Here is a 25,872-nt window from a genome sequence, read left to right on the forward strand (position 1 = left end):
AGGCTGTTGCTCCTAAAGCTTTGGAATGATCTTCCTCTCTTTTTATGGTTCATGGATCTACTGACTCCTTTAAGAAACATCTTAAGACGTTTTTATTTGTTCAGGCTTTTCCTTGATTTTCTGGAACTCCTGTTGTGTTATCAGTTTTATCTTGACCTTTAAAGTATATACTTTATTGAATATTGTTTTGATTGTTTAAGCGCTTTGTGACCCTGGTCTGGAAAAGCGCTATACAAATAAAAATTACTTGCTTACTTCTAAAAGAAATAAAAAATCCTGAGCAAGCTGTATTTAGAGTTAATAGAATAATAAATACAAACTAAAACTGTTGGCTGACACTGTCAGAAACATTCTCTACATATTCCATGTGGATCAGTTCCACTCTCAAATCATGAGAGAGACATAAATACTGCAAATGGTCACAAGAAACACTTTAAGAAACATCTTAAGACGTTTCTATTTGTTCAGGCTTTTCCTTGATTTTCTGGAACTTCTGTTGTGTTCTCAGTTTTATCTTGACCTTTAAAATATATACTTTATTGATTATTGTTTTGATTGTTTAAGCACTTTGTGACCCTGGTCTGGAAAAGTGCTATACAAATAAAAATGACTTACTTACTTACAATTGGCTTTACTTTGCCAATGTCTGTAGTGGATTTATTCTACCAGAAAAATATACTTTTAAAGACATTTATGACCTGCATTACTATTTCTCTACCTCAGGAATGAACTCTACTAATATCAAAACATTCCTGACTATCATTATATAAATATATACATTTCTTCTCTTTCTGACTGGCTCTAGTAGAAGAACTCACATTTCTCCGATCCTTAAATCTCTTCACTGGCTGCCAGTTTCTTTCAGGATTAACTTTAAAATGATGGTCCTTACTTTCAGATCTATTCTTGTCCATTAAGATGTGACATTTTGAAATAAGTTGATGCATTCAGAAAGTCCATGAATTTTAGGTCAGCTGTTAAAAATCCTGTGTAATAATGTAGTTCAGAAAATGTTAAAATGCAATTTATTAAAAAAATATTAGAAACATTCTGCATCATTTAAGCAACAATTAAATAAAATTGCTTTTAATTTTTTAGTTGTCCTTGGTTGATAAGCAACATTTACATCTACACATTTTTGCATAAAATGTATATACTATATATTTTAAGTTATTTTATTAATTAAAAGTATATGTATATTGTGGTAACCTAAGCATTCTATATCTTTACTTTACCTACCATTGCAGAGTAATTGTCAATAAAAACCAATTTCCTCTTGGAGATGAATCAAGTATTTCTGGTTCTGATCGATAAAACAAGTGCGCAGGAGTCTGTCTACAGCCAAACACAAATGAAGAAGTACATGTGAAAAAGATATTTTAATAGATAAAACATACGTTCGTTGACTCCATCCACTTTTAGGCTCCCACAAAAAATTTGAAACGTTGCCAATTTAGCTTTTTCCTGACACATTCACAACTATAAAATGTATAAAATTAAACATTTAACAAAAAAAAAAAGAAAAGAAAAACAAGGGGTGGCACCCCGATTTCAATCCATCACCCACAGTCTAATGTCTCCATATCTCGTTCATATACAGACAACGAAAAGATTGCAGAGTGATCCGGTTTATGAATAATAATAATGAAAAAAAACTGAAGTAACAGGAGCAGGAATGGAATCGTCGTATGGTTGTGTGAAGCAAAAAACCACTTTCCAAAAAACATCTTCTCTGGGGATGAGAGAAGCAGCGGCGGCGGCGGCGGCTGCGGCTCCACGGAAAAGTTTGTTCTGGTGACGAGGAACGAGCCGAACCTCCCGGGCTCTATTGGACATGTCCTCCGGTCTGTTGTTGGAACACGTCGATCGTATCTTCATCCTCCATCTCCAACTGAGAAAACAGGATTAATAAGAACACGGCTACTGTGTTTTTCCACAGAGACTATAAACCATTTTAGTTTGAAAAAACACTTTATTGATCTTTTTTTTACCCTGTTTGCATCTGTGTTTACAATTTCTCCCATGACTTAAGCTGTGTGACATGCCCGTGATTCCGTCACGTGAAAGCAAATCAGCTGAGATAAGCAACCTTCTGTTCCACATTAAAACTCAGACACCAAGTATTTAAAAAAAAAACCCTCCACCGTACCTGTGCTGGTGTGTCTGACTCGTTGATGGGCTGTCCGTCAAACCGGAATCGGATTTGCCTCATTGAAAGTCCCTGCAGAAAACAATCAATTTAAGCATGTTTTATTAAACACTATTATCAATACTCCAGATGACGACAGGAAAGAAGCAGGAGAAGGGATTCAAGCTACACAACAATTAGCCATTAAAAAGGCTCTTACGTTCAATAAAAAACAGTCCATGTCGTCTCGAGTTATGAAGCATTTATTTGCCGTTAGGTACGTCCGTGTCGCACTAAAAGCCGCTAAGTGCCCGATAAGGAAGACGTAAGGCATGAAGTGATGAGTATTGATCCCGAGGAATCCCAATACGTGGATGAAAAACGAAACGAGACAAGACTCGGTCGTTGGCGAGTAATTAAGGCAAATTTTTGCAACGTGCAATGAGTCACACTCTTGCTGAGGAAAGGGATCAGGTACACAATACCGTTCACGCTGACTCACTCGACAAGAACTTACTGGAATAGTCTTGATGTTTTAATTCCTATCGCTGTACAAACATCTCGCTCAAATATTTAATTTCTGTCGTGTTGACTCGTACCTGTCGCTCACAGTAGGCCTTCATGAGCTTGATGAGCGGCGTGTGCTTCTTGATCTTGAACTGAACTACCGATCCATCCTGACCCGCCACCTTCAGGTTTATGTGTTCGTTGCCTTCCGTCTTGACCGCGTCCTGCGGAGACACGACAACAGGACGTGTGCAATGAATACAAAAGGTTGTAGTTATTTTAAACTATTAATAATAACAATATATAACTATGATCATACACGTTTAAACTATAATTATAGTATACAAATATACATATATATATATACACTATAATTATACAAATCTGCTGTATTTATTACATTAAAACATCCCTGAAAAAAGGTTCAATACTACATTTTTAATTAAACAAATAATTAAACAAGTAACAGAAACATATATTGATCTAATGACAGTATATTCTGTAGTGTGTTCACACTTATTCATGCATTGTTTGTTGTTGATACATGTATCATTATTTTTTTAAAATATTTTTAACACGTATACTGTAAGGCTTTATAAAATTAGTATTTATGTTTATATAAATACTGACCGTTTAAATATCCCCAATGCAAAAAGAATAAAGGAATATCAATCAATCGTTCAATCAATCAATTCTAAGCCTTTTACTGTTTATGATAAAAATCTAATAAAATAGATTGATTAAAAAATATATATCATAAAAAGAATAAAATACGAACATTTACTTATAACTGCTAATAATTCGTTTTCAAAAACAAATTCAAGATAATTAATAGTATTAAAAAAACACCAATACATGTATATATTATCTTAATTTCAATGACTATCTCATGCTAAAATAAATTCCAAACATAACAAACGACTGCTGATGTTTAAATAAGTTTCATTTCTAAAAATAAATTCGCGGAAATTGCGCAACTATTCCTGTGCACCTAACGCACGGACTATGACGTCAGTAAGGTACGCGGTCATGGAAAAAAAAAAGAGCGCGCACGGGGCTACAGAGGCTGTTGTGCGCGTTCACGACGCCTTCCGGTCTCCCAGAATGGGTTCCACGCACAAGAGTTCAGTCGCTGCGTGTAACTTGGAAAACACTTGGTTGCGTTAAAAAAAAAAGACACGTTGGCGCGCGTTTTTCAAAAGTTAGCGAAGTGAACAAAGTCACGCGCGAGCACAGGAGTCGCGAGTCTCACCTTCGGTTTGTCATCAGCCATGGCCACTCTTTTGGCGCTTCTCTTCACTGCCTCACAAAGAACGCGTGCGCGCGCACGTACTCGCTCCAGTTTTATATAAAAACGCCGCCGTGCGCGATCACGAGAAAGCACGCGCACCCCACGGCGCACCCCGATAGGCTACGTCGGCGTCACGTGGGTAAATGCGCGTCCCGTTGTGGGCGGGACGATGCCAAAATGCGCGTACTCAGATCGGCGTGCACGCGCAGAAGTGGCTTGCCCTCCGCCTGCTTTTTACTTCACCGATAAAACGAAACAAAGTAAATATATTCAGCCGGATTAGTGTCTACTTGTTACGTTAAACATCCTGTTTGACTTTCATTCATTGGTAATTTATAAAACATAAAAATAAAGACGCATTGTCGTTATCAATAAGCCTGTTTCTATGATTATTTCAATCGCTTAAGCATTTTAAGAAGTGGGTTCATTAATTTACTTCCTTAGCTTATAAAATAACATAAAATATAAAGTAAACCGAAGCGCCGACCGGGAAAAAAAAAGAAGAACAGGCAGTGTGCAGGGCAGCCCCCGTCGCTCCGTAGGACCCTCCGCCTGCTGTCTGAATGAGCGAGGCGCGTAAAAAATAACACTTTTTTTTTTCTTTTTAACGCTTCTGACACTTTAAACCGAGATCGATCTGCAGCGATTCACGGCAGACATTCGACGGAGCTGCGATGATGCAGATGGAGGAGGTCGACGTGGAGTCGACAGTTACCGTGAGAAGAATTCTTTTGACAAGAGTGTGATGCTAGCATAGCATGCTACTCTCAATGTACACTGACACAACATGTGTCAGAGATGAAACAAAAATGATAGTTAAAGTCACTCGAGTCTGTTTAAATTGTAGTTGTAATCATATACGAGTGATACGTTAACAAAATGTTTTTTATTTAATGTCGCTTTTGACATTTGAGTTAGGAGTGTTAACCTGACAAATGTCAATAAAGTTTGAGTTAAATAAGTATAAGACGAGGTGGTTTATCAAAGATGGAAACAAGAAGGAACTATTTAAACGGAGTAGAAATGACTAATGATGTCTCCTCAAGAGTATTCCTGGAGCTCGACCTGGGAATAATCTGGGATTTGCTTGGGGTCCCAATGATATCCTCGCCTACGAGACCAGATTCAAAACATCTGGTAAGTTTAAATTAAAAAGTAAACGTCAACCCATGCTGTGTCTCAAATCGCATACTTCTCTTAGCATACTAGAAGTTAGTATGCATCAGGATAGTGTACATACTAACTAGTACACATATTCTCCACAGATAGTATGTCTCAAATCAAACACTGCTGCTACACACTAACAGGAAATGACACGACAGCTTCTTCTTCTACTACTATTTAACGATGATTGTAAATAGCTGTTTGAATGTTATCGCCGACACCTGCTGGCAGAACGTTTTGCAAGTTTGGGAAAAGAAATAAAGAAAAAATGAGAATCAAAATATTCGCAAGATATTTAAGCTGGTATCAGCAGCGAAGACGTGCCATCCTCCTACTGCTGCTGAAAACGAAACAGTAAGTATATATATATATATATATATATATATATATATGCATATATATGACGTAACTTCCGTTTAAAACTTCATTAAGATGGAGTCGTTTAGGGTGGTTAGTGTCCATCGAACCATACTCAGTTTTGTGGGCGTGTTAGTACGCCAATTTAGTGTGCATGGCGCACTAATTTAGTGTGCATGGCGCACTAAATTTCGCATACTAAGAATTGAGACACACTAAAAATACTAACTTTGAGTACGCAAGTATGCGATTTGAGACACCGCACTAGTCTCTGAAAACTTAAATGATGCTGTAAATGAAGCAGATTCAACTTGAATGTCTCTATTTTGTCAAGCGGCGAAAGGATCCTCCTTGGTCCACGTGGTCCGGAAGGACGAGGAGATCTACTCCCCCATCCTGAGGAAGCTCTTCAACGAGTCGCATCACATCTTCGTCGGCCTGCAGACCATCCAGGACGACCTTCCCAGCAAGAACAAAAGATCCCAGTAAGACCATCTTTGGTGTCGGTGCCATGAAGTTGTGTAACGCTTCTTTCCGCACAGATACGTCAGCATCAGTAAGAACTACAGATCCGTGATCCGCGCTTGTATGACGGAGCTTCAACAAGCCGGAGGTAAGATTTAAAGAAACTGTGACTTGTTTAGTTGGAAATAATCATGTTTGTTTTTCTGATGCAGTTTCATCCACGAATGCAGACGTGACCAAACCTCACGCAGACCAGGTCGATATAAATACTTTTCTCACTGTGTGAGAATCTATCTATCTAGTATCTATCTTGTATCTAGTATCTATCTATCATGTATCTATCTATCTTGCACTATCTATCATGTATCTATCTATCTATCTATCTATCTATCTATCCATCTTGTATCTATCTATCTATCTTTCATGTATCTATCTAACTTTCTTAAAGTTTTTTTTATCAAAGTTAATTAGTTGAATTTAAATAACTGGTATGTTTAAAAAATGTATTTCTATTTTTAATAATTTAATCATGTATATAAACGGTATATAACATACTTAAAAATGTGTTTTAGTACATTTGTTTTGAAACCAAAATATGTCAAGAATCATGTGGTCTGTAAATTCTGCAACACTAGAGTAAAGTACTCGACAATACTACGAACATATAATTGTTACTGCAGTATCACTGCATCACATCAGTATATCGCATCTCCAGAATTTTGCCAATACACATTAAATTGGACCAAATATTGATAGCTGAGGACGAGAGGATACAGTCAATTCCAGCAGCTTTTAAAGCCGAATTTCGGACATATTTTGGTTTCAAAACAAATGAAAGCAGTTACGACTTCGTCAAGAGTCATGTGGTCTGTAAATTCTGCAACACCAGAGTCAAGTACTGGACAATACTACAAACACATTTATCCTGAAGTATCACGATATGACAACATATCACATCGTTGACCCTAAAAAAAACTACATTGCAATATAGAAATGATTGAATTGAATATAAATGGACGTAAAGATTCTAGAGTTCAAAGTTCTGGTGCCACTGATCCACTTCCATTGTTACTTGAAGACTCATGGTTTGTGTCGCTCCAGGCGTCCGTCCTGCTCGCCATCGAACTGATCTGGAACCTTTGTGAAGTTCTCTTCATCGACTCCGCCCCCGGTGAGTTCTTCTTCTCGCTCGCCGTCGCCCCCTCATGACCCATCTCTGCTCCTCCAGCCGGGTCTCTGCTGCTGCACCTGGTGGACTGGCTGCGGCTGCACAAGTCGGACGTGGACGAGAAGGCCCGGGAGGTTCTGCAGGACGAGAGTCCGGCCGAGCACCGGGACTACTGGGACGTGGTGATGGGCTACGTGCTGCAGGGGAGTCTGGTGGAGGCTCGACAGATGCTGATGAAGCAGGCCAACCTTCATCCTGCTGCCATGAAGATGTTCGCGCTGATGGACGACCTGCTCGGCAAGATGCCTTTTTACAACGTAAGTTCTTGGAGAACATGCGTACATGACGCCATAATCAATATGTTTATGTCATAGTTCTTATGGTTTTTAGTTAATAAAGTGTCTTTTAACAATTAATAGGAAAATATTCACAGGATTCGTAATTTTTTTTTTGTTGCAATTAAACTTCCGGGCTCTAGATGGCAGCAGTTATTACGTCTTTTCACAGCTAAAGGAAGAATTTTGTGATAAAGAAGCTTTCGTACACTTTTGAATGGAATGTAGCCTATAGGTTTTTTTTCACAATGTTATTTATATTTATTCTATATTATTATATTTTGTTATTATTGTTCTATTTAAGTTTACTTTTAACTTGTATTGTAAAGGTAACTATTTCCCTCCTGGACGTATTAGATGATGAAAAAATATATTTTGTACTAGTGTTGTGAAAAAATATCGATACACTTAAATATCGTTTGTTTTTTTCCCACGATACAGTATTGATATGAAACAGCTCGGGCAAATATTCAATGCGTTTCTTTAGCAAATAATCTTCCGATCACTAGATGTATAGTAGTATGTAGAAAACCCGGCGGTGACTGAGGACGAGAGGATACAGTCGACTGTTTTAAAGCTGATTTTTGACGAAGTCGTCTCTGTCATTTGATTTGAAACCAAAATGTGTCCAAATGAAAGCGGAGTCATATGGTCTGTCAATTCTTGTAACACTAGATTCAAGTACTCAACAATACTACGAATATATCCTTCTTACTACAGTAGCACAATATAACGCATCTCGAGAATTTTGCCAATAAACACCCCTCTTTCTATTAACTTTTTATAATGCTCAATTGCGGAATTTCTGGCATTGTATATATATGCCTGTCAAATTTAATTGGACCAAATATTGATCGCTGAGGATGAGAGGATACAGTGACCCCAGCAGCTTTTAAAGCTGATGTTTGGACATATTTTGGTTTGAAAAAAAATGAAAGCAGTTTCTTCGTCAAGAGTCATGTGGTCTGTAAATACTGCAACACCAGAGTCAAGTACTCGACAATACTACACATATATACTTGTTACTACAATATCACAATATATCGTATCGTTGACTCTGTATCGTGATACGTATCATATCCCCAGATTCTTGACAGTACACGCACCTTAATCCAAGTTTTTAACATCCAAACACAAGTTTAGATACAACCTCAAGTGTGTGTTTGTTGTGCGTCGCCTCAGCCGGGGGGCTCGCAGACCCTGACGGAGTTCGACGTGAAGTGGAGGAACTGGCACGGGGAAGTGGAACGCTGCCTTCAGGACGGATCGTTCGCCAGCAACCCACACCTGGAGCGCCTCTGTAAGGTCGGTGATCGGAGTGAGTCGTCGAGTGCGTGTCAGGAACGTGTGCGACGTTGTGTGTGTTTCACAGGTCCTGGTGGGAGATGAAGACACTATGCTCGCCCTCAAAGACCTTCTGGGCACCTGGTACCACTTCCTGGTCACCAGGCTTCTCTACTGCCACCCGACCGTCAAACCTACGGAGCTGCACTTCTACGCACAGGTGCACTTTTTTAAAAACACAAATACACACTCCTTAATGTATTCTTAGTGTTGTTGTGTATGAAGATGTGTGTATTTGAAGTGTCGTGTTCAGATGTGTGTGTATCTTGGGTGTTTCGCTGTAGAAATGTTTACTTTGTGTTTGACTGTTTATTTTTGCGTTTAGATTTAGAGTTTTTCCTTGTTGTGTGTGTGTGTGTGTGTGTGTGTGTGTGTGTGTGTGTGTGTGTGTGTGTGTGTGTGTGTGTGTGTGTGTGTGTGTGTGTGTGTGTGTGTGTGTGTGTGTGTGTGTGTGTGTGTGTGTGTGTGTGTGTGTGTGTGTGTGTGTGTGTGTGTGTGTGTGTGTGTGTGTGTGTGTTTAGGGCAGAGTTCTTTCCTTTTAGAATTGTGAGTTTTTGTGTATGCGTTTGTATTTTGTGTGTTTTGGGTTAGTGATGTTTTTGAGTGTTTCACTGTAGAAGTTTGTACTTTATGTGCAAGTGTTTATGTGTTTTACTTTAGTGATGTTTTGGAGTTTTTCACTGTAGAAGTTTGTGTGTGAGTTTTAATTTTGCGTTTTTTCGGTTTAGGGGTGAGTTTTTTCCATGTAGTATAGTGTTTTTATGTAGGAGTTTGTATTTTTGTGTTTTGGAATGCTGTAATTTAGTAGTGTGTATTGTGTGTTTTAGTTTCGTAGTGTGTTTTAGATTGTTTTGTAAAGGAGTGTATATTTAATTTTTGGGTGTTTCAGTGTATTGTGTGTGTGTTTTAGTTTAGTTGTGCGTGCGTGTAGTATATCAAACTGAAGGGAATGTAAAAATCGATATTTTTGGGAATTTAACCAAACTTCCTAGACACGGGTAAAATAATAATACATTTTAATAAAATTTGTGTTTATCATGATTAACAGTTTGATAAATTAAAAAATGTCGCAAAGGATTATGGGATTGATAGAAACACCAGCAAGTGTTGATCATTTGTTTCTAAAGAGAACTTTGACCAAATATAAAGTGATATAATGTTGTGTCTCCAGTCCTGCATGACCATGTTCCTGGACTCCCGGAGCGTGCTGGAGCCCCTGGACAGCATCCTGCTGGCCGCCTTCGAGTTCGACATCCATCAGGTCATCAAGGACTGCAGGTACCTTCGCTCTCCGTCCTCCTGAAGCTCGCGGGACGTTAAACCTCGCTCTCCTCCGCAGCATCGCCCTCAACAACTGGTGGTTCGTGGCTCACCTGACGGATCTTCTGGATCATTGCAAACTCCTGCAGTCGCACAACCTCCAGTGAGACCCCGTCGTCTTCTTCTTCAGGGGGAACGTTCTCTTTAAATGTTTGTTTTCAGCTTCGGCTCCAACCTGAGGGAGTTCCTGCTGTCGGAGTACGCCTGCAGCCTCTTCTCGCACCACAGGTGGGATCCGAGTGTGTTGTGCTCTGGACTTGTTCTAACTCGGTGTTGGTTCCTCTCAAGTCTGTGGCAGCTGGCCGTGGACTACCTGGACAACTGCCCGGAGCTGGGTCGGGTCCTGCTGGAGCTGCAGATCGAGCGAGTCCCTCTGGACACGGAGCGTAAGGCCCTGAAGGTGCTGAGCGTCTGCGAGCAGAGGCAGATGTCAGAGCAAGGTGAGCGACGTTTAGGTCCGAACTAGGAGGACGACTCGTGAACTTCTTCTTCTTCTTCTGTGGTGACTCAGTGAGGAGCATCTGTAAGATCATGGCCATGCGTGCGCTGAAGAACGACCGCCTCGGTTCTGCTCTGTCCTGGAGCATCAGAGCTAAAGATGCAGCTTTTGCCACCGTCATCTCAGAGAGGTTAGAGGACCTTCTTCTTCTGGCTTGAATCCATCTCGTAGTTCGCACTTTGACGTAGAGCGCCCCCTACACTCTTATATTTGTAGTCAGATTTGACTCTTGGTCCACACAAGGCCTGAGCCGGTCGCTTACGGTGAACTATCAACCACTAACTAAAGTTTATTCTAATGAAAGCAGTTGTTTCTTATAAGAGCCTGTATCGGCAACAAACGATACATCATGATACTGTAGTAACAAGTATGTATATTTGTAGTATTGTCGAGTACTCGACTCTGGTGTTGCAGAATTTACAGACCACATGACTCTGGACGAAGTCGTAACTGCTTTCATTTGTTTTCAAACCAAAATACGTCCAAACATCAGCTTTAAAAGCTGCTGGAGTCACTGTATCCTCTCATCCTCAGCTATCAATATTTGCTCCAATTTAGGTTGACAGGCATGGAATGCCAGGAGTGCCATGATTGGGTATTAAAAGCGATTGAAAAGAGGGGTGTGTATTGGCAGATTCTGGTGATGCGTACCAAGATACAGGGACAAAAATATGATATTGTGATACTGTAGGTTAGATGTGTAGTATTGTCGAGTACTTGACTCTGGTGTTGCAGTATTTACAGACCACATGACTCTTGACAAAGTCGTAACCGCTTTCAAAACCAAAATACGTCCAAACATCAGCTTTAAAAGATACTGGAGTCGACTGTATCCTCTCGTCCTCGGCTATAAATATTTGCTCCAATTTAGCTTAACAGGCGTATCTATGGAATGCCACAGAGGGATCAATAAAGTTTTATCTATCTATCTAAAGCGAATAGAAAGAGGGGTGTGAATTGGCAAAATTCTGGAGATGCGATGCATTGTGATACTTTAGTAACAAGTATACGTTTGTAGTATTGTCGAGTACTCGACTCTGGTGTTGCAGTATTCACACACCACATGACTCTGGACATATTTCGGTTGCAAAACAAATAAAAGCAGTGGCGACTTTATCGAAACATCGGCTTTAAGACAATCGACTGTATCCTCTCGTCCACAGTCATCGCCGGGATTTCAATATATTGCTATCCATCTACTGGATGAACACATTGAATATTTGCCTGTGCTGTTGAATATCAATATGGTATTGTAAAAAAAAAACAACCAAGATATTTAAGTGTATCGATATTTTTTACACTACTAGTACAACGTGTATTTTGTAAGAACATCTAATACTCGGGGTCTTGGAGGGACATTTTTAACTTTACAATACGAGTTAAATGTAAACTGAAATGGAACAATAATAACAATAAATACAAATAACATTGAGGGAAAGTACTGAAGTCTACGATCCATTCAAAAGTCTACGAAAACGTCTCCCATCTTACAAGTAACGAGTGTGTACTTTCAGATTCCTGCAGGACTACTCGGCCAAAGGTTCCTTCTCCGACCTGGACCTGATCGACAACCTGGGTCCGGCCATGCTGCTCAGCGACAGACTCACGTTCCTAGGTACGAACTTCGCCCGCCCGCAGAGAGAGACGTGTCGGACGCTAGCGGCCATTTTGTTTTTTTTGCTTTTCTTAAAAACGTTCAGGGAAGTACCGTGAGTTCCACAAGCTGTACGGGGAGAAGAGCTTCCGGGAGGCGGCGGCGCTGCTGCTCTGCCTCATGACGGCCAAGATCGCGCCGCGCAGCTTCTGGATGACGCTGCTGACGGACGCGCTGCCGCTGCTGGAGCAGAAAGAGGTTGGTAGCACGACGCCCCCGGAGACACAACAACTCCCCCTCGAGATCCTCCCTCACCCTCGTTCCTTTCCAGGTGATCTTCTCCACGGAGCAGACCCACGAGCTGATGTTCTGCCTGGAGGAGCTGACCTCCTCCCTCGCGGCGCCCAAGGACCAGCCGGCGCAGGAGGAGGACGTCGAGGCCACCAAAGTGGAACTCCTGCGACTGGCGCTCGCCCGGAACCTGGCGAGCGCCATCGTGACGGAGGGAACCGTGGCGTCGTAACCGCCCTCGTGTTGTTGTACATAATGATAATAAAACTTTTGATTTCTACGACGCCGAAGGAATATTTATTTCATGCCACGAACAGGATTAAATGTCCACAAGATTCACAGACGACCGTCGAAAAACTACGAACAAGATAAATCTGTCACATTTGTCGGAGGTTCAGTGATTCACTGAAATACTTAATGTCAACAAGGTAGCTTTGGTAACGATGCAGTAACAACCAGTGTTTGGACTTAAATTCAAGTAGAAAAACAAATACAGCCATTTATTCTCGATTTAACTCGTCAAAACTACGCTAGCTAGCAGGCTAACCTCGCTAATGCTAATAGCAGCTTCAATCCTTCGCTCAGAGTTTGTACTTCCTGTTTTGAAATTTGTACTTCCTGTTTGAAAACTGACTCCTCAGGTCACTAAATATGAGTTTCTTACAACAAATTACCGTAGGATCTTTTAGCTAACATTGTTTTTTTTTAGCATTTTACATCCTTGTTTGAGTTATTTTTCAGTTTGAATTATCATTTTCTTGTCAATAACGAGCTCTATTGAAGTCCAGAGAATATTGAACGGTTGAATTTAACATTTCAAACAATTACTTTAATTAAAAATCAAACTTTACAGTACAGTTTGATATTCTCATCACAATAATTAAATATATTTTCTAAGTTTAATATTTTTTAATTCATAGCGTTTTTAAATCAATATAAATTTAGTATAATAAATAATTCCCCCCAAAAATAACATTATTTAATGCCTACATTTTTTTAAATATATAATAATAAAAGTTTCATTACGTGAAATGTTTAATTGGTTCAATATTCTGATGACACTGATGTACTTCCATAGAGCTCGAGCATCCGTGAGAGACACGACATTGATTATAAACTCATTTAAATGTCATAATAGTTTGAATCCACGTGTAGTGAATAAATAATTAAATAAGAGAAATTAAAAATGTTTCTAAAACTCTTACTTTACCTTTAAAGCTGTAACGTTTAAAAACTAAAAAACACTTGATGAACTCAGACAGTCTTTTTTTTTTTTCGGGGGGGTCCAGCAGGGCTGCTATAGATGCCCCCACGTCTCTGGCGGGGGGAACTGGTCGACCTCGCCGCCCTCGTTGCACGGACGCTCGCCCAGCGTGAAGGAGAGCTTGTACCGCAGACGCACCTTTTCCTGTGGGCGAGACATCGGATCAGTGGAGTCACTTCCTGTCGACTCACCGCCACATCCTGGGGGGGTCGGGGTACCTTGGCGGGGTTGGCCAGCAGCATGACCTGGGTGATGGAGGAGGGGGGCAGGACGGGGTTGAAGGGCGCGAGGTCCGCCCCCGACGGAGGCTGAAGCTTCACCTTCATCGACTGTCGGACACAAAGTTAATTTTTCTTCGTTATTTGGGATAAAACGAAGCGATAAAGTCAAGACGATCTCGTGGGGAAAAAAAACGACGTCACCTTGGGCACGGCCGCTTGCAGTACCACGTTCTGGACGGGGAGCGGCGCTGTGTTCAGCATGGACACCACCATCACCAGCACGTCGGGTCGGCCCGGAGGAGAGTCTGACGCGAAGTTGAGCAGAACTCGAACCCCGTCTTTATCGTAGGCCGTGACGGGGAGTACTTTGCCTGCCAGACAAGACTCAGGGTCAAATATTCATTTTTAACTAAACTATATATATCATTTTTGATTAAATGTTTTTTTTTTAAGAAAACAAGAATTAAAAGTACAGTCAAATTCAATGGTCAATATTTACTAAATGAACTAAAGTATCTTCATCTGTTACACAAAATAGCTCAAAATGCTAAAATGTCCTTATATCTTTTATTGTATACATTCAATTATTAGATTTAATTAAGTTGACGTATCTTAGGTCATTTATTAAACTTTCTCTGTAACAATGTAATTCATAACATGTACAATCTACAATAAAATGTGTGTTATTAAAAAATGCTAACTGCTATCTCGCTGCAGTGCATTATGGGATTCCATTTCCGCTGAAATAAATTCCGCACCAAAAAGTATCAAATAATTATATATACATCTTTTTCTAAAAGCTTATAATGAAAGTTTTATTAAAAACCTTCAGTAAATGAAAACTAACACAAACGCACAAACCAAGCATGTTCCTCTGCCAAGGAGCTAAAGTCACATGACTTAGTAGCCTTTTTTAAATTCAATATAAAAATACAAAATAATAATTATGATGAAAAAATCTATTTAGAATGTATTTATTTGTAATTATTGTAATTGGAGAATCAAATATGTGTAAAGAAAGAAATAGTTAACATTTAAATAAAACAATTAATATAATTATTAAAAAATAAACAAATTCAACGTATTAAAAGCAAAGTTAATTAATTAAATTATTTAAAATAATTAATTAAACTTTACAAAAATATTGAATTCAATATTCAGAAAATAATAAAATGTTATGCTTTAAAGTCAAAGTTTCAACATTTGAAATGTTAAATTTAATTATTCAATAATATTCTGATGGCACTGATATACTTTCATACATTTATAAAAGCTTTAAATGCAAGTTTTGCTAAAAAACTTTACTTTATAAAAGAAAAAAAAGCAATAAAAGCACCAAAAAAATCGCATGCCTCTGCCAAGGAGCTAAAGTCACATGACTCTAAAGCCAGTCAATAAAACAACTTAAATGCTAAGATTTTGTTGTGTTTTATCTCCCATTATTCTTTGATTCAGGTATTTATTCATTTGTTCTTTTTTATTCATTTATTTACTCATTATTACTAATTGTTTTTTGTGTTTTTTAAGTTATAAAATATAAATAAATCATCAATAAAGACATGTATTCTCTCTTATTAAGGTCCAGTATTACTGGGTCTGATGGCCTCCAGGGGGACGTGCAGGTGTCCGAGCGAGATCTCCTGACCCCGAGCAGGACTGGCCTGAGGCGCCGTGTGAGCCGGAGACAGAGTCTGGAGCAGGAGTCCAGCGTGAGATGAGGTCTGGGCCGAGGCAGGGGAGCCCGGCAGGGAGGTCTGCAGCAGATCCACCGAGGGGGGGACCACCGGAGGCCGGGGAGGTCCGAGCGACGGAGAAGAAAACTGGTTCGTCCTTCCAGGCGAAGAGAAACTAGAGAAGAAATTGTGTTTAAATGACTTTTTTTTTTTTCATCTGAAAAACATAGAGAAGGTTAAATAAATGCTAAAATATTCAAACTGATAATACATTAAGAACTTACAGGGTCTTAATCCTTATAAGGAAAGTGTGAGGAAGTATAGACTCACTTAAATATCACTACTTTTTATCAGTTTTTTTTAAATATCTTTTTTAAATTTCAAAAATGTGTGTTTAAAATGTTCATTTTACAATTACCACTCAAACATCAGACCTCCCTCCTCGGGCCCCTTCATTTTACTGCAAAGCCCCTACTTTGCAAAAACGACCTCCTCACTCAAGCCCCTCAAAAGTACGAAAATAGTTTCATTGTTTTTTAAGCGCTTCCAACGGAAATAAGGACTTAATGTTTCTCTTCGGTAGACAGATGCTGTAATCACGCCTTGTGTGTTTTTGTGTATATATGTAGGGGCCCGAGAGGAGAGGTGGGGTCTGCAGGGAGAGGGGGCCCTAAGAGAGGAGGTAGATACCTAGGGGGCCTGAGGTCTGAAGCCAGTGTGTTGCAATTGAACTTCTTTCGCTAGATGTCATTACCTCCTCCGCAGCTAAAGAAACAATGAAATCCCGGAGATGACTGAGGACAAGAGGATACAGTGGACTCCACCAAGCTGATGTTTGGACGTATTTACAAATGGAAGCAGTTACGACTCATCACGTACGCCGCAACTAAAGGAACAATGAGAGCCCCCCACCCCCAAGAACCCAGCCATGACTGAGGATGAGAGGATACAGTGACTCCAGCAGTTTTTAAAGCTGATGTTGGACATATTTTGGTTTCAAAACAAATGAAATCAGTTACGACTTCGTCAAGAGTCATGTGGTCTGTAAATTCTGCAACACCAGAGTCAAGTACTCGACAATACTACACATATATATACTTGTTACTACAGTATCACGATATATCGTATCTTTGAATCGTGATATGTATCGTTTAGCCAGAGTCCTGCTAAAACACACTTCTTCTTATTGGCTGATTATTATCTCAGAGAAATATTGCGATCAAACACCAAAAGAGCAAAAAACCAAAGACGTCAAGAATCACCTCTTCTGCTCAGAAAACCCCATCAGGGCCAGATCCTGAAGGTCCTGCAGACTGTTGGTCGGAGCAGCCGCTGGTTCAGCAGGACCTCGACTTCCCCCGAACGTGACCGACAGAGGTGCCTTCAGAAAAAAAAGAAGGAAAAAGTAAAAAAAACAAACAAAAAAAACCCCAAAAAGACTAGAATCCGTCAGGTCTACCTGCAGGGACGTCCAGCCGTGGGACGCGTCACTCAAGGTGGTCTTGGAGACGCTGCTCACGGCTGCGGGGGGGTCGTTAAGATCTGCGGTAGATCATCTACCATTAGCGATTAGATGCTTTGCCGCCCAGCAGATCAATCACAGCGGTTGCTCACTTTTGACTTAACATAGAATTTAAAGACAGAATCTAAATAAAGCAGTGTGCAGAAAGGCATCATGGGAGTTTTGTTGGCACCACAAGGTCGAGGGTCGTTTTTCAAATACCTAAACAGAGAAGCTCGTCGTCCAGAAAAGACGGGGCTTTGCTGGTCTTCTCCAGCGGCGGGTGACTCGGGCTGCTGGTCTGACTCCCCCCCGGGGGGCGCCTGGGAGGGGGGGGCAGAGCCGGGATGGGGGCGTCGTCCAATAACCCGGTGAGGTACGGCGGTGGCGGGGTGGGGGGGTCCACGCAGGCGAGGTCGATCAGCGTGTCGGTGGCGTCTGTCGGAAAAGATAACGAAAGGGTGAGCGTGACCCCCGAGTCGATCATGTGACCTCGCCGACCCACCGTCTGCGTGCCGGGCGGCGGCGCTGGTGGGCGGAGCCTCTTCGCTGTCGCCGTTGACGGGGAGACCTTCCACGACCTTCCTGTAGGAGCCGATGACCCCGGAGAGGTCGTCGCTGGCCTGCAGGATGTCGCCTGGAAAAGGAACCGAGGGGTCAAGGTCACGACCTTTTGTAGGTCCAGACAGGAAGAAGAAGAAGAAGGGAAACGAACCCAGGCTGGCGTCGTTGTCTTCCGCCTCGGTGGCCATTTTGAAAGCGGCGCGTCTCAGCTTGTCGCAGCGAACGTAGAGTTCCTGCTCATGTGACCAGAGGTTAGTGATTTATTAACACGTGTGGAAGTCAAAGATTATTGAACAAATTAATTTAACATTTCACATTTTCAACTTGAAGCATTGATTTATTTTTTAATTTTTTAAATTTGAATAAAAAAAATAAAAAAGGTTTACATTTTTTCCAAATGAATTTTTTTTTATTGAAAATATATATTTAGAAAATATTTTTTATTGAATAATTTTTCTTTCGATTGAAGCCATTTTTTTAATAAGCAAGTTTTTTGTTAAAAAGATTATTTTGTAACTAATCTTCTTTGAATGAAGCGACTCTTTTTTTTTATTAAATGTTATTTTAAGCAAAATATTCTTGGTTTGAAAAGGTATTTTTATTGCTTTTTTTTTTTTTTTCGATTAAAGCCTTTTTGAATGAAAAATTATTTTATTTTGTATTGAAAATATTCTCTTGAATAAAACAACTTTTATGAGAGAAACACCAATAATAAATATATTTTTTTAAATAAACAAATTTTCTGATTAAAGCATTTTTTGGTGACATTTTAAAAAAATTAACAACTTTTTTTATTGAAAACAAATTTTAATTGAAGCCATTTTTAAAATTAACTTATTAAAATGTTTATTTAATTAAAGAAAATGTATCTAAAAGGATGGAGCTTTAAAAAAAAAAAGAAAAAAAAAGTTTTTAATTTTTTTCCAAAGAAACAATTTTATTTTTACACATAGAATTTTACATTGTAATTACAATAATTAATAAAATAAATTCAATATTGTTAAATCTTTAGTCTTTTAAATTCAATGTAAAAATATTGTTACCGTAGTAACCCCTGACATTTTTTATTGAATTGAAAAGGCTACACAAAGAAAATTATAGAATTGAGAAAATATACTAATTATTGAAATCAATTATTCAACCTTTCAATTTAGACTTTTTTCAATTCAATTGTTAAAAACAAAATGAAAATAAATGTGATTTTAAGCCAAAAAATGAGGTTTAAATAAAGAAATTATAGATGGTTTTGTTGAGAAAATGAATATATTGGTTTCATTTGTTAACGCTTCATATTCATATAAGCTGTAGATTTTAAAATAAAGTCCAACGAGTTCTCACTTCACACCTTGATGATCTCCTTGTCCGAGTCCGAGGATCGGTCCTTGTCGTAGTGAGTCAACATCTCCGTGAGCAGCTTCACGTTGATGTTCACCTCCTCCAGCGTGTTGATGCGCTTCGACACCTTCTGCACACGGACCTCGTCCTGAAGTGACAACACACGTCAACCCAAACCCCTGAGTTATCTATCATAACCTCAGGTTCTACGAATTGGTGCGAAGCCCTCTAACCGCTTCGCTATTGGTTAGAGGGCGGAGCACCAATATGAAGTAGAACCCACTGGAGTCGTGACCAGAACCTCACGCACCTCCTTCACCATGCTCTTGATCAGCCTGTTGGCCTCCTGCAGGTCCTCAGGGTTCTTGCTGCGCAGGAGCTCGGCCAGCAGCTGAAAACATTTAGAAACATCTTTTTTTATTCAAAAATTTAAAAAGGTTGATTCATTTTTTTTGTTTTTAATCAATCGTTTATCTCGCCAGCAACTACTTGACTTTCTTTAAAACACCGTTAGTGTAGACGCCTGTCACTCAAACATGTCCAGTGGGGAAGTAGTTGCGCATTTAAACAACTTCTCTCACTCAAAAGAAAAGAGTTTTAATACTTTTCTTGAAAATATATACATTTAATTAAAATATTTTTTATTGAAGAATCTTTTTTGGGGTGGATTATGTTTTTTGAATGAAGCATATGTTTTTGATAACATTTTCTTTTGGTTTTTAATTGAGCAAATTTCTTTGAATGAACATTTTTTTTCTTGAAAATATATATTTAAAAAAAATATATACAGTATATATTAAAGAATTTTCTTTCGATTTAAGCCAATTTTTTGAATGAAGCAACTTTTTTGTCGTTGAATAATGTTTTTTGGAAGAAGCCTATTCTTTGATTAAATGTTATTTTTTAATTGAAAATATATTCATTAAAAATATTTTTTATTTAATAATTTTTTCTTTCGATTGAAGACTTTTTTTTTTTAAATATGCACGTTTTTTGTTGTAATCTTTTTTTTAAATTAAGCAACTCTTTTTTTAATTAAATGTTATTTTAAGCAAATTCTTGGTTTGAAAATGTATTTTTACTGCGGAGTTTTTCTTTTCGATTAAACTAAATTATTTTATTTTGTATTAAAAATATTCTCTTGAATAAAGCAACTTTAATGAGAGAAACAACTTTTTTATTAACGCTATTTTTTTAAATGAACATATTGTTTTAAGCAACTATTCTTCACTGACCTTCCCCATGTCCTCGTTGTCAAACACCGGGTGTTTGGGTCGTGTCGGCGGAGACGGAATCAAGGTTCTGTCGAGCGGTAACTCAGGATCATTCTTCACTAGTCCTGGTAAACACGTGTCAAGGATGAATTAACATCAAATAAATGTATTACAAATGAAAATATTACCCTGGACTCTCAGCGACTGGTACGCTTTGATGATCTTTGTTTCGTTAGGAAAGGCAACAGTCCAGCTGTAGAGCATCTCCACGATCTTCATCTTCACCTTCTCTGGAGCAGTGTCGCCCATGTACTGTCAGCGCAACATAATTTACTTCTTTAACAACATATTTCACATGTTACACGACATATTTCACGTCTTAAACTAAATATTTCACATCTTAAACAACATATTTCACATCTTAAACTAAACATTTCACATCTTTCACAATATATTTCACATCTTTCACAACATATTTCACATCTTTCACAACATATTTCACTTCTTTAACAACATATTTCACTTCTTTAACAACATATTTCACGTCTTAAACAACATATTTCACGTCTTAAACAACACATTTCACATCTTAAACTAAACATTTCACATCTTTCACAACATATTTCACATCTTTCACAACATATTTCACATCTTTCACAACATATTTCACATCTTTCACAACATATTTCACTTCTTTAACAACATATTTCACTTCTTTAACAACATATTTCACTTCTTTAACAACATATTTCACGTCTTAAACAACATATTTCACGTCTTAAACAACACATTTCACATCTTAAACTAAACATTTCACATCTTTCACAACATATTTCACATCTTTCACAACATATTTCACATCTTTCACAACATATTTCACATCTTTCACAACATCTTTCACATCTTTAACAACATATTTCACTTCTTGAACTAAATATTTCACATCTTTCACAACATATTTCACATCTTAAACAACATATTTCACATCTTAAACAACACATTTCACGTCTTTTACAACATATTTCACTTCTTAAACAACATATTTCACATCTTAAAGAGAATTTTCCATATCTTAAACAACATATTTCACGTCTTAAACTAAATATTTCACATCTTAAAACAACATATTTCACATCGTAAAGAGCATATTTAAAGTCTTAAACAACATATTTCACATGAAAACATAGTTTCTAAAACATAATTAAACATAACTCACCTTCGGAGACACGATTTTGATCAGCTCGTTTAAAAATCGATACTTTGCGACTTCATTATGGAACCTCCTCCCGCAGTTCTTCATGCAGGCCTCCAACACCTGCGAGATGAAGGATCAGCCATTATCTCGAAGAAACAACAGAAGAGATTTACGACGTCATTTACCGTCAGAGCCTGAAGTGCCTCCCATTCCTGTGGCGAGTAGATCTTGTGGATGAGGAGTGTGACGGCGACCTGAGGACTGAGAGAAGACGGTTGTCCAGAAGGTTTTCTTTGTGTTATTAATGGTTTGATTTGAGTGTTTTTACCCTTCGAGCTCCTTGTTGACCTGATCACAGAAGCCTATGATGTACTCCCAGTCCTCCTGGCGGTTGGTTGGATGGGTGGCTTTATCTTTTAGGGGCAGAAACAACAACATTCTTACCAAAAGTGAGTATAAAAATTCAAGTACGAGTAAATTTCTATCTATATCAAGGGTCTGAAACTTTTATATTTATAGATAAATATATACTTTATTGATCTCATAGAGAAAAACTTATAGCAGCATCATTAAAAACACATATGTATCAATTTCTAATAAGAGAAACTACAAAAATACAATCTTGAACAATCTTAACAACAAACAAACATTAGAAAGATCTTGAGGAACAACATAATAAAAGGAAGATAATAGTAACTACTAAATAATAACTACTAAAGCTAATACAGGTGATATTCCTTTAATGTATTAATTATTATTCAGACAAATCAAAACATTTAAACTTTAAAATAAAGTGTGTTTGAATCTATAACAAATAAAGTTGAATGGAAAACATTTCATTCTATAGAAAAACGGTAGATCGTCAAATATAAAATTTCATTTGCATTGAAGGAACTAATAAACAATTTAATGTTTTAATTTATTTCATAGTTTTTGTAAATAAAAAATTTATTTTACTAATTTTTTCTCTCCAAAATTAATCTTCAATAAAGGCTTGTTTGATTACTTAGTTTACAATCAAATTAATTTCAATTAATGTTAATTTAATAGGTGTTATTTGTCACATGTTAATCCTTTTATCTCCAAATTCATCTTCAGTTAAGGTGTCTTGCATGGAAGATTCTCTTTTCTCCCAGAACATAGAAATAGAAATAGAAAAACTAGAAAAAAAGGTGTTGTCGAGTGAAGGAACTCATAAACAATATAATACTTACTTAAAATGCTTAATTTATTTCAATTCATGTAAATAAACACGCTCAAACGCGCCTTTCTAGACCAGGGTCACAAAGTGCTTTGACAGTCATGCATTCCCCCATTCACACATACTGATGGGAGTAGGCTGCAAACAAATATATTGTTTATGATGTGAAATATGTTGTTTGAGATGTTAAATATGTTGTAAAAGACGTGAAATGTGTTGTACAAGCAGTGAAATGTGTTGTTTAATGCGTAATATGTGTTGTTTAAGACCTAAAATGTGTTGTTTAAGATGTGAAATATGTCGTTTGAGATGTGAAATATGTTGTTAAAGAAGTGAAATATGTTGTTTTAGATGTGAAATATGTTGTTTAAGATGTGAAATATGTCGTTTAAGATGTGAAATATGTTGTTTTAGATGTGAAATATGTTGTTTAAGATGTAAAATGTGTTGTTTAAGATGTGAAATGTGTTGTTTAAGATGTTAAATGTGTTGTTTAAGATGTGAAATATGTCGTTTAAGATGTGAAATATGTTGTTTAAGATGTGAAATGTGTTGTTTAAGATGTGAAATGTGTTGTTTAAGATGTGAAATGTGTTGTTTAAGATGTGAAATGTGTTGTTTAAGATGTGAAATGTGTTGTTTAAGATGTGAAATATGTCGTTTAAGATGCGACATATGATGTTTAAGATGTGACATATGTTGTTTAAGATGTGAAATGTGTTGTTTAACATGTTAAATGTGTTGTTTAACATGTTAAATGTGTTGTTTAAGATGTGAAATATGTTGTTTAAGATGTGAAATATGTTGTTTAAGATGTGAAATGTGTTGTTTAAGATGTGAAATGTGTTGTTTAAGATGTGAAATATGTTGTTTAAGATGTGAAATATGTTGTTTAAGATGTGAAATATGTTGTTTAAGATGTGAAATATGTTGTTTAAGATGTGCCATATGTTGTTTAAGATGTGAAATATGTCGTTTAAGATGTGAAATATGTTGGTGAAGATGTGAAATATGTTGTTTACGTTGTGAAATGTGTTGTTTAAGATGTGAAATATGTCGTTTAAGATGTGAAATATGTTGTTTACGATGTGACATATGTTGTTTAAGATGTGAAATGTGTTGTTTAAGATGTGAAATGTGTTGTTTAAGATGTGAAATGTGTTGTTTACGATGTGAAATATGTTGTTTAAGATGTGAAATATGTTGTTTAAGATGTGAAATATGTTGTTTAAGATGTGAAATATGTTGTTTAGGATGTGAAATGTGCTGTTTAAGATGTTAAATGTGTTGTTTAAGATGTGACATATGTCGTTTAAGATGTGACATATGTCGTTTAAGATGTGAAATGTGTTGTTTAAGATGTGAAATGTGTTGTTTAAGATGTGAAATATGTCGTTTAAGATGTGAAATATGTTGTTGAAGATGTGAAATATGTTGTTTACGTTGTGAAATGTGTTGTTTAAGATGTGAAATATGTTGTTTAAGATGTGAAATGTGTTGTTTAAGATGTGAAATATGTCGTTTAAGATGTGAAATATGTTGTTTAAGATGTTAAATATGTTGTAAAAGACGTGAAATGTGTTGTACAAGCAGTGAAATGTGTTGTTTAATGCGTAATATGTGTTGTTTAAGACCTAAAATGGGTTGTTGAAGATGTGAAATGTGTTGTTTAAGATGTGAAATGTGTTGTTTAAGACGTGAAATATGTTGTTGAAGATGTGAAATATGTTGTTGAAGATGTGAAATATGTTGTTTACGTTGTGAAATGTGTTGTTTAAGATGTGAAATATGTCGTTTAAGATGTGAAATATGTTGTTTAAGATGTGACATATGTTGTTTAAGATGTGAAATGTGTTGTTTAAGATGTGAAATGTGTTGTTTAAGATGTGAAATGTGTTGTTTACGATGTGAAATATGTTGTTTAAGATGTGAAATATGTTGTTTAAGATGTGCAATGTGTTGTTTAGGATGTGAAATGTGCTGTTTAAGATGTTAAATGTGTTGTTTAAGATGTGACATATGTCGTTTAAGATGTGAAATGTGTTGTTTAAGATGTGAAATGTGTTGTTTAAGATGTGAAATGTGTTGTTTACGATGTGTAATATGTTGTTTAAGATGTGAAATATGTTGTTTAAGATGTGAAATATGTTGTTTAAGATGTGAAATGTGTTGTTTAAGATGTGAAATATGTTGTTTAAGATGTGAAATATGTTGTTTAAGATGTGCAATGTGTTGTTTAAGATGTGAAATATGTTGTTTACGATGTGAAATATGTTGTTTAAGATGTGACATACGTCGTTTAAGATGTGAAATATGTTGTTTCAGATGTCAAATGAATTGTTTGCGACGTGAAATATGTTGATTAAGACATGAAATATGTTGTAATATATGAAATGTGTTCTTTAAAAAAAATGTTTCACTTAAATGTCATTGTAGGAAATCACAAACAATACAATCCAAGACATAACTTAACTTCAAGTCATGTCAATAAAACGGGTCATACATTTGTCGTGGAGACACAAGAATGTTCTCTCAGCAGCAGAACAATCCAGGACACAATTCACAAATCGAATCACGTCTCGAGACACTGAAGGAACCACGTGTCCTGTATTTAAAAACTGCATTTTTGCATCAAACAAGCATCTTAAAAATCACACATTTCCACTTAAGCATCTTCACTTCTTCCTCATTTTGAAAAAGCAGAAGCTGAAAACGATTTAGTGCGTCTTTTTCTGCTCGAACTAGATCAACTATTGTGGTTTTTTTGTTTGTTTTTTAACTTAAACTGATGATTTTGACAAAGAAAAACGTGAAAATGAACGTTTTTTAAATAAGCTTAGAATGGCAGTAACGTGATGCAAGCATTTTTACTTCCAAACAGTCATTATTGATGTAAAAACATGTGTTTTCAGGAGATAAAAGTCAAATAAACGTGAAGCTGCACAGATTGAAAATCTCAGTTTACATTCCGCCCTGACACTGATGCGGACTGACAGCCTCTCAAACCCGCAAACTACGACACGCAAACCCCGCTGACAGCTTTTGCGCCGAACAAGATGGAAATAAAAAAGCTTAGACTCGTATATGGAGCTCAGTTATTTTTGTGCTTAATTCATAAAAACCAGGTAAAATCACTCACTGAGCCAAGATTCGAGCGACTCCTCTTCCTGGTAGGCCATAGCAATCCGACTCTCGCGAGAATCCGCGGGATCATAGCGAGAGAGAAATAGATAAATAAACC

The 25,872-nt window shown here is 37.4% G+C and overlaps 3 protein-coding genes across 3 annotated transcripts; 1 reads left to right on the forward strand and 2 right to left on the reverse strand.

Moving 5' to 3' along the window:
• Nucleotides 1-1,360: 1,360 nt before the first annotated feature.
• Nucleotides 1,361-4,018, reverse strand: LOC148064843 (small ubiquitin-related modifier 2-like). The gene is made up of 4 exons (XM_087809964.1): nt 3,888-4,018; nt 2,728-2,859; nt 2,150-2,221; nt 1,361-1,891 (listed from the first exon to the last, which is right to left on the reverse strand). Exons 1-4 carry the CDS (start codon nt 3,906-3,908, stop codon nt 1,826-1,828), a joined length of 291 nt encoding a protein of 96 aa, XP_087666090.1. The 5' UTR covers nt 3,909-4,018; the 3' UTR covers nt 1,361-1,825.
• A 163-nt stretch (nt 4,019-4,181) lies between these two features.
• nup85 (nucleoporin 85) lies at nt 4,182-12,746 on the forward strand. Its single transcript, XM_087809967.1, has 17 exons — nt 4,182-4,642; nt 4,973-5,063; nt 5,782-5,932; nt 5,990-6,060; nt 6,125-6,168; nt 7,014-7,083; nt 7,141-7,397; nt 8,598-8,720; nt 8,788-8,919; nt 9,931-10,037; nt 10,099-10,182; nt 10,242-10,307; nt 10,368-10,519; nt 10,591-10,708; nt 12,093-12,193; nt 12,279-12,430; nt 12,504-12,746. Exons 1-17 carry the CDS (start codon nt 4,601-4,603, stop codon nt 12,693-12,695), a joined length of 1,953 nt encoding a protein of 650 aa, XP_087666093.1. The 5' UTR covers nt 4,182-4,600; the 3' UTR covers nt 12,696-12,746.
• Nucleotide 12,747: 1 nt separating this feature from the next.
• LOC148064845 (ADP-ribosylation factor-binding protein GGA3-like) lies at nt 12,748-25,840 on the reverse strand. Its single transcript, XM_087809966.1, has 17 exons — nt 25,771-25,840; nt 21,759-21,843; nt 21,616-21,691; nt 21,452-21,550; nt 20,424-20,547; nt 20,257-20,360; nt 19,332-19,412; nt 19,032-19,169; nt 17,838-17,919; nt 17,628-17,759; nt 17,345-17,560; nt 17,081-17,163; nt 16,884-17,002; nt 15,540-15,796; nt 14,150-14,319; nt 13,946-14,056; nt 12,748-13,871 (listed from the first exon to the last, which is right to left on the reverse strand). Exons 1-17 carry the CDS (start codon nt 25,808-25,810, stop codon nt 13,761-13,763), a joined length of 2,028 nt encoding a protein of 675 aa, XP_087666092.1. The 5' UTR covers nt 25,811-25,840; the 3' UTR covers nt 12,748-13,760.
• Between the last annotated feature and the right edge of the window lie 32 nt (nt 25,841-25,872).

Source organism: Callionymus lyra, chromosome 15, assembly GCF_982586985.1.
Source record: "Callionymus lyra chromosome 15, fCalLyr1.hap1.1, whole genome shotgun sequence".
Taxonomy (NCBI): Eukaryota; Metazoa; Chordata; class Actinopteri; order Syngnathiformes; family Callionymidae; genus Callionymus; species Callionymus lyra.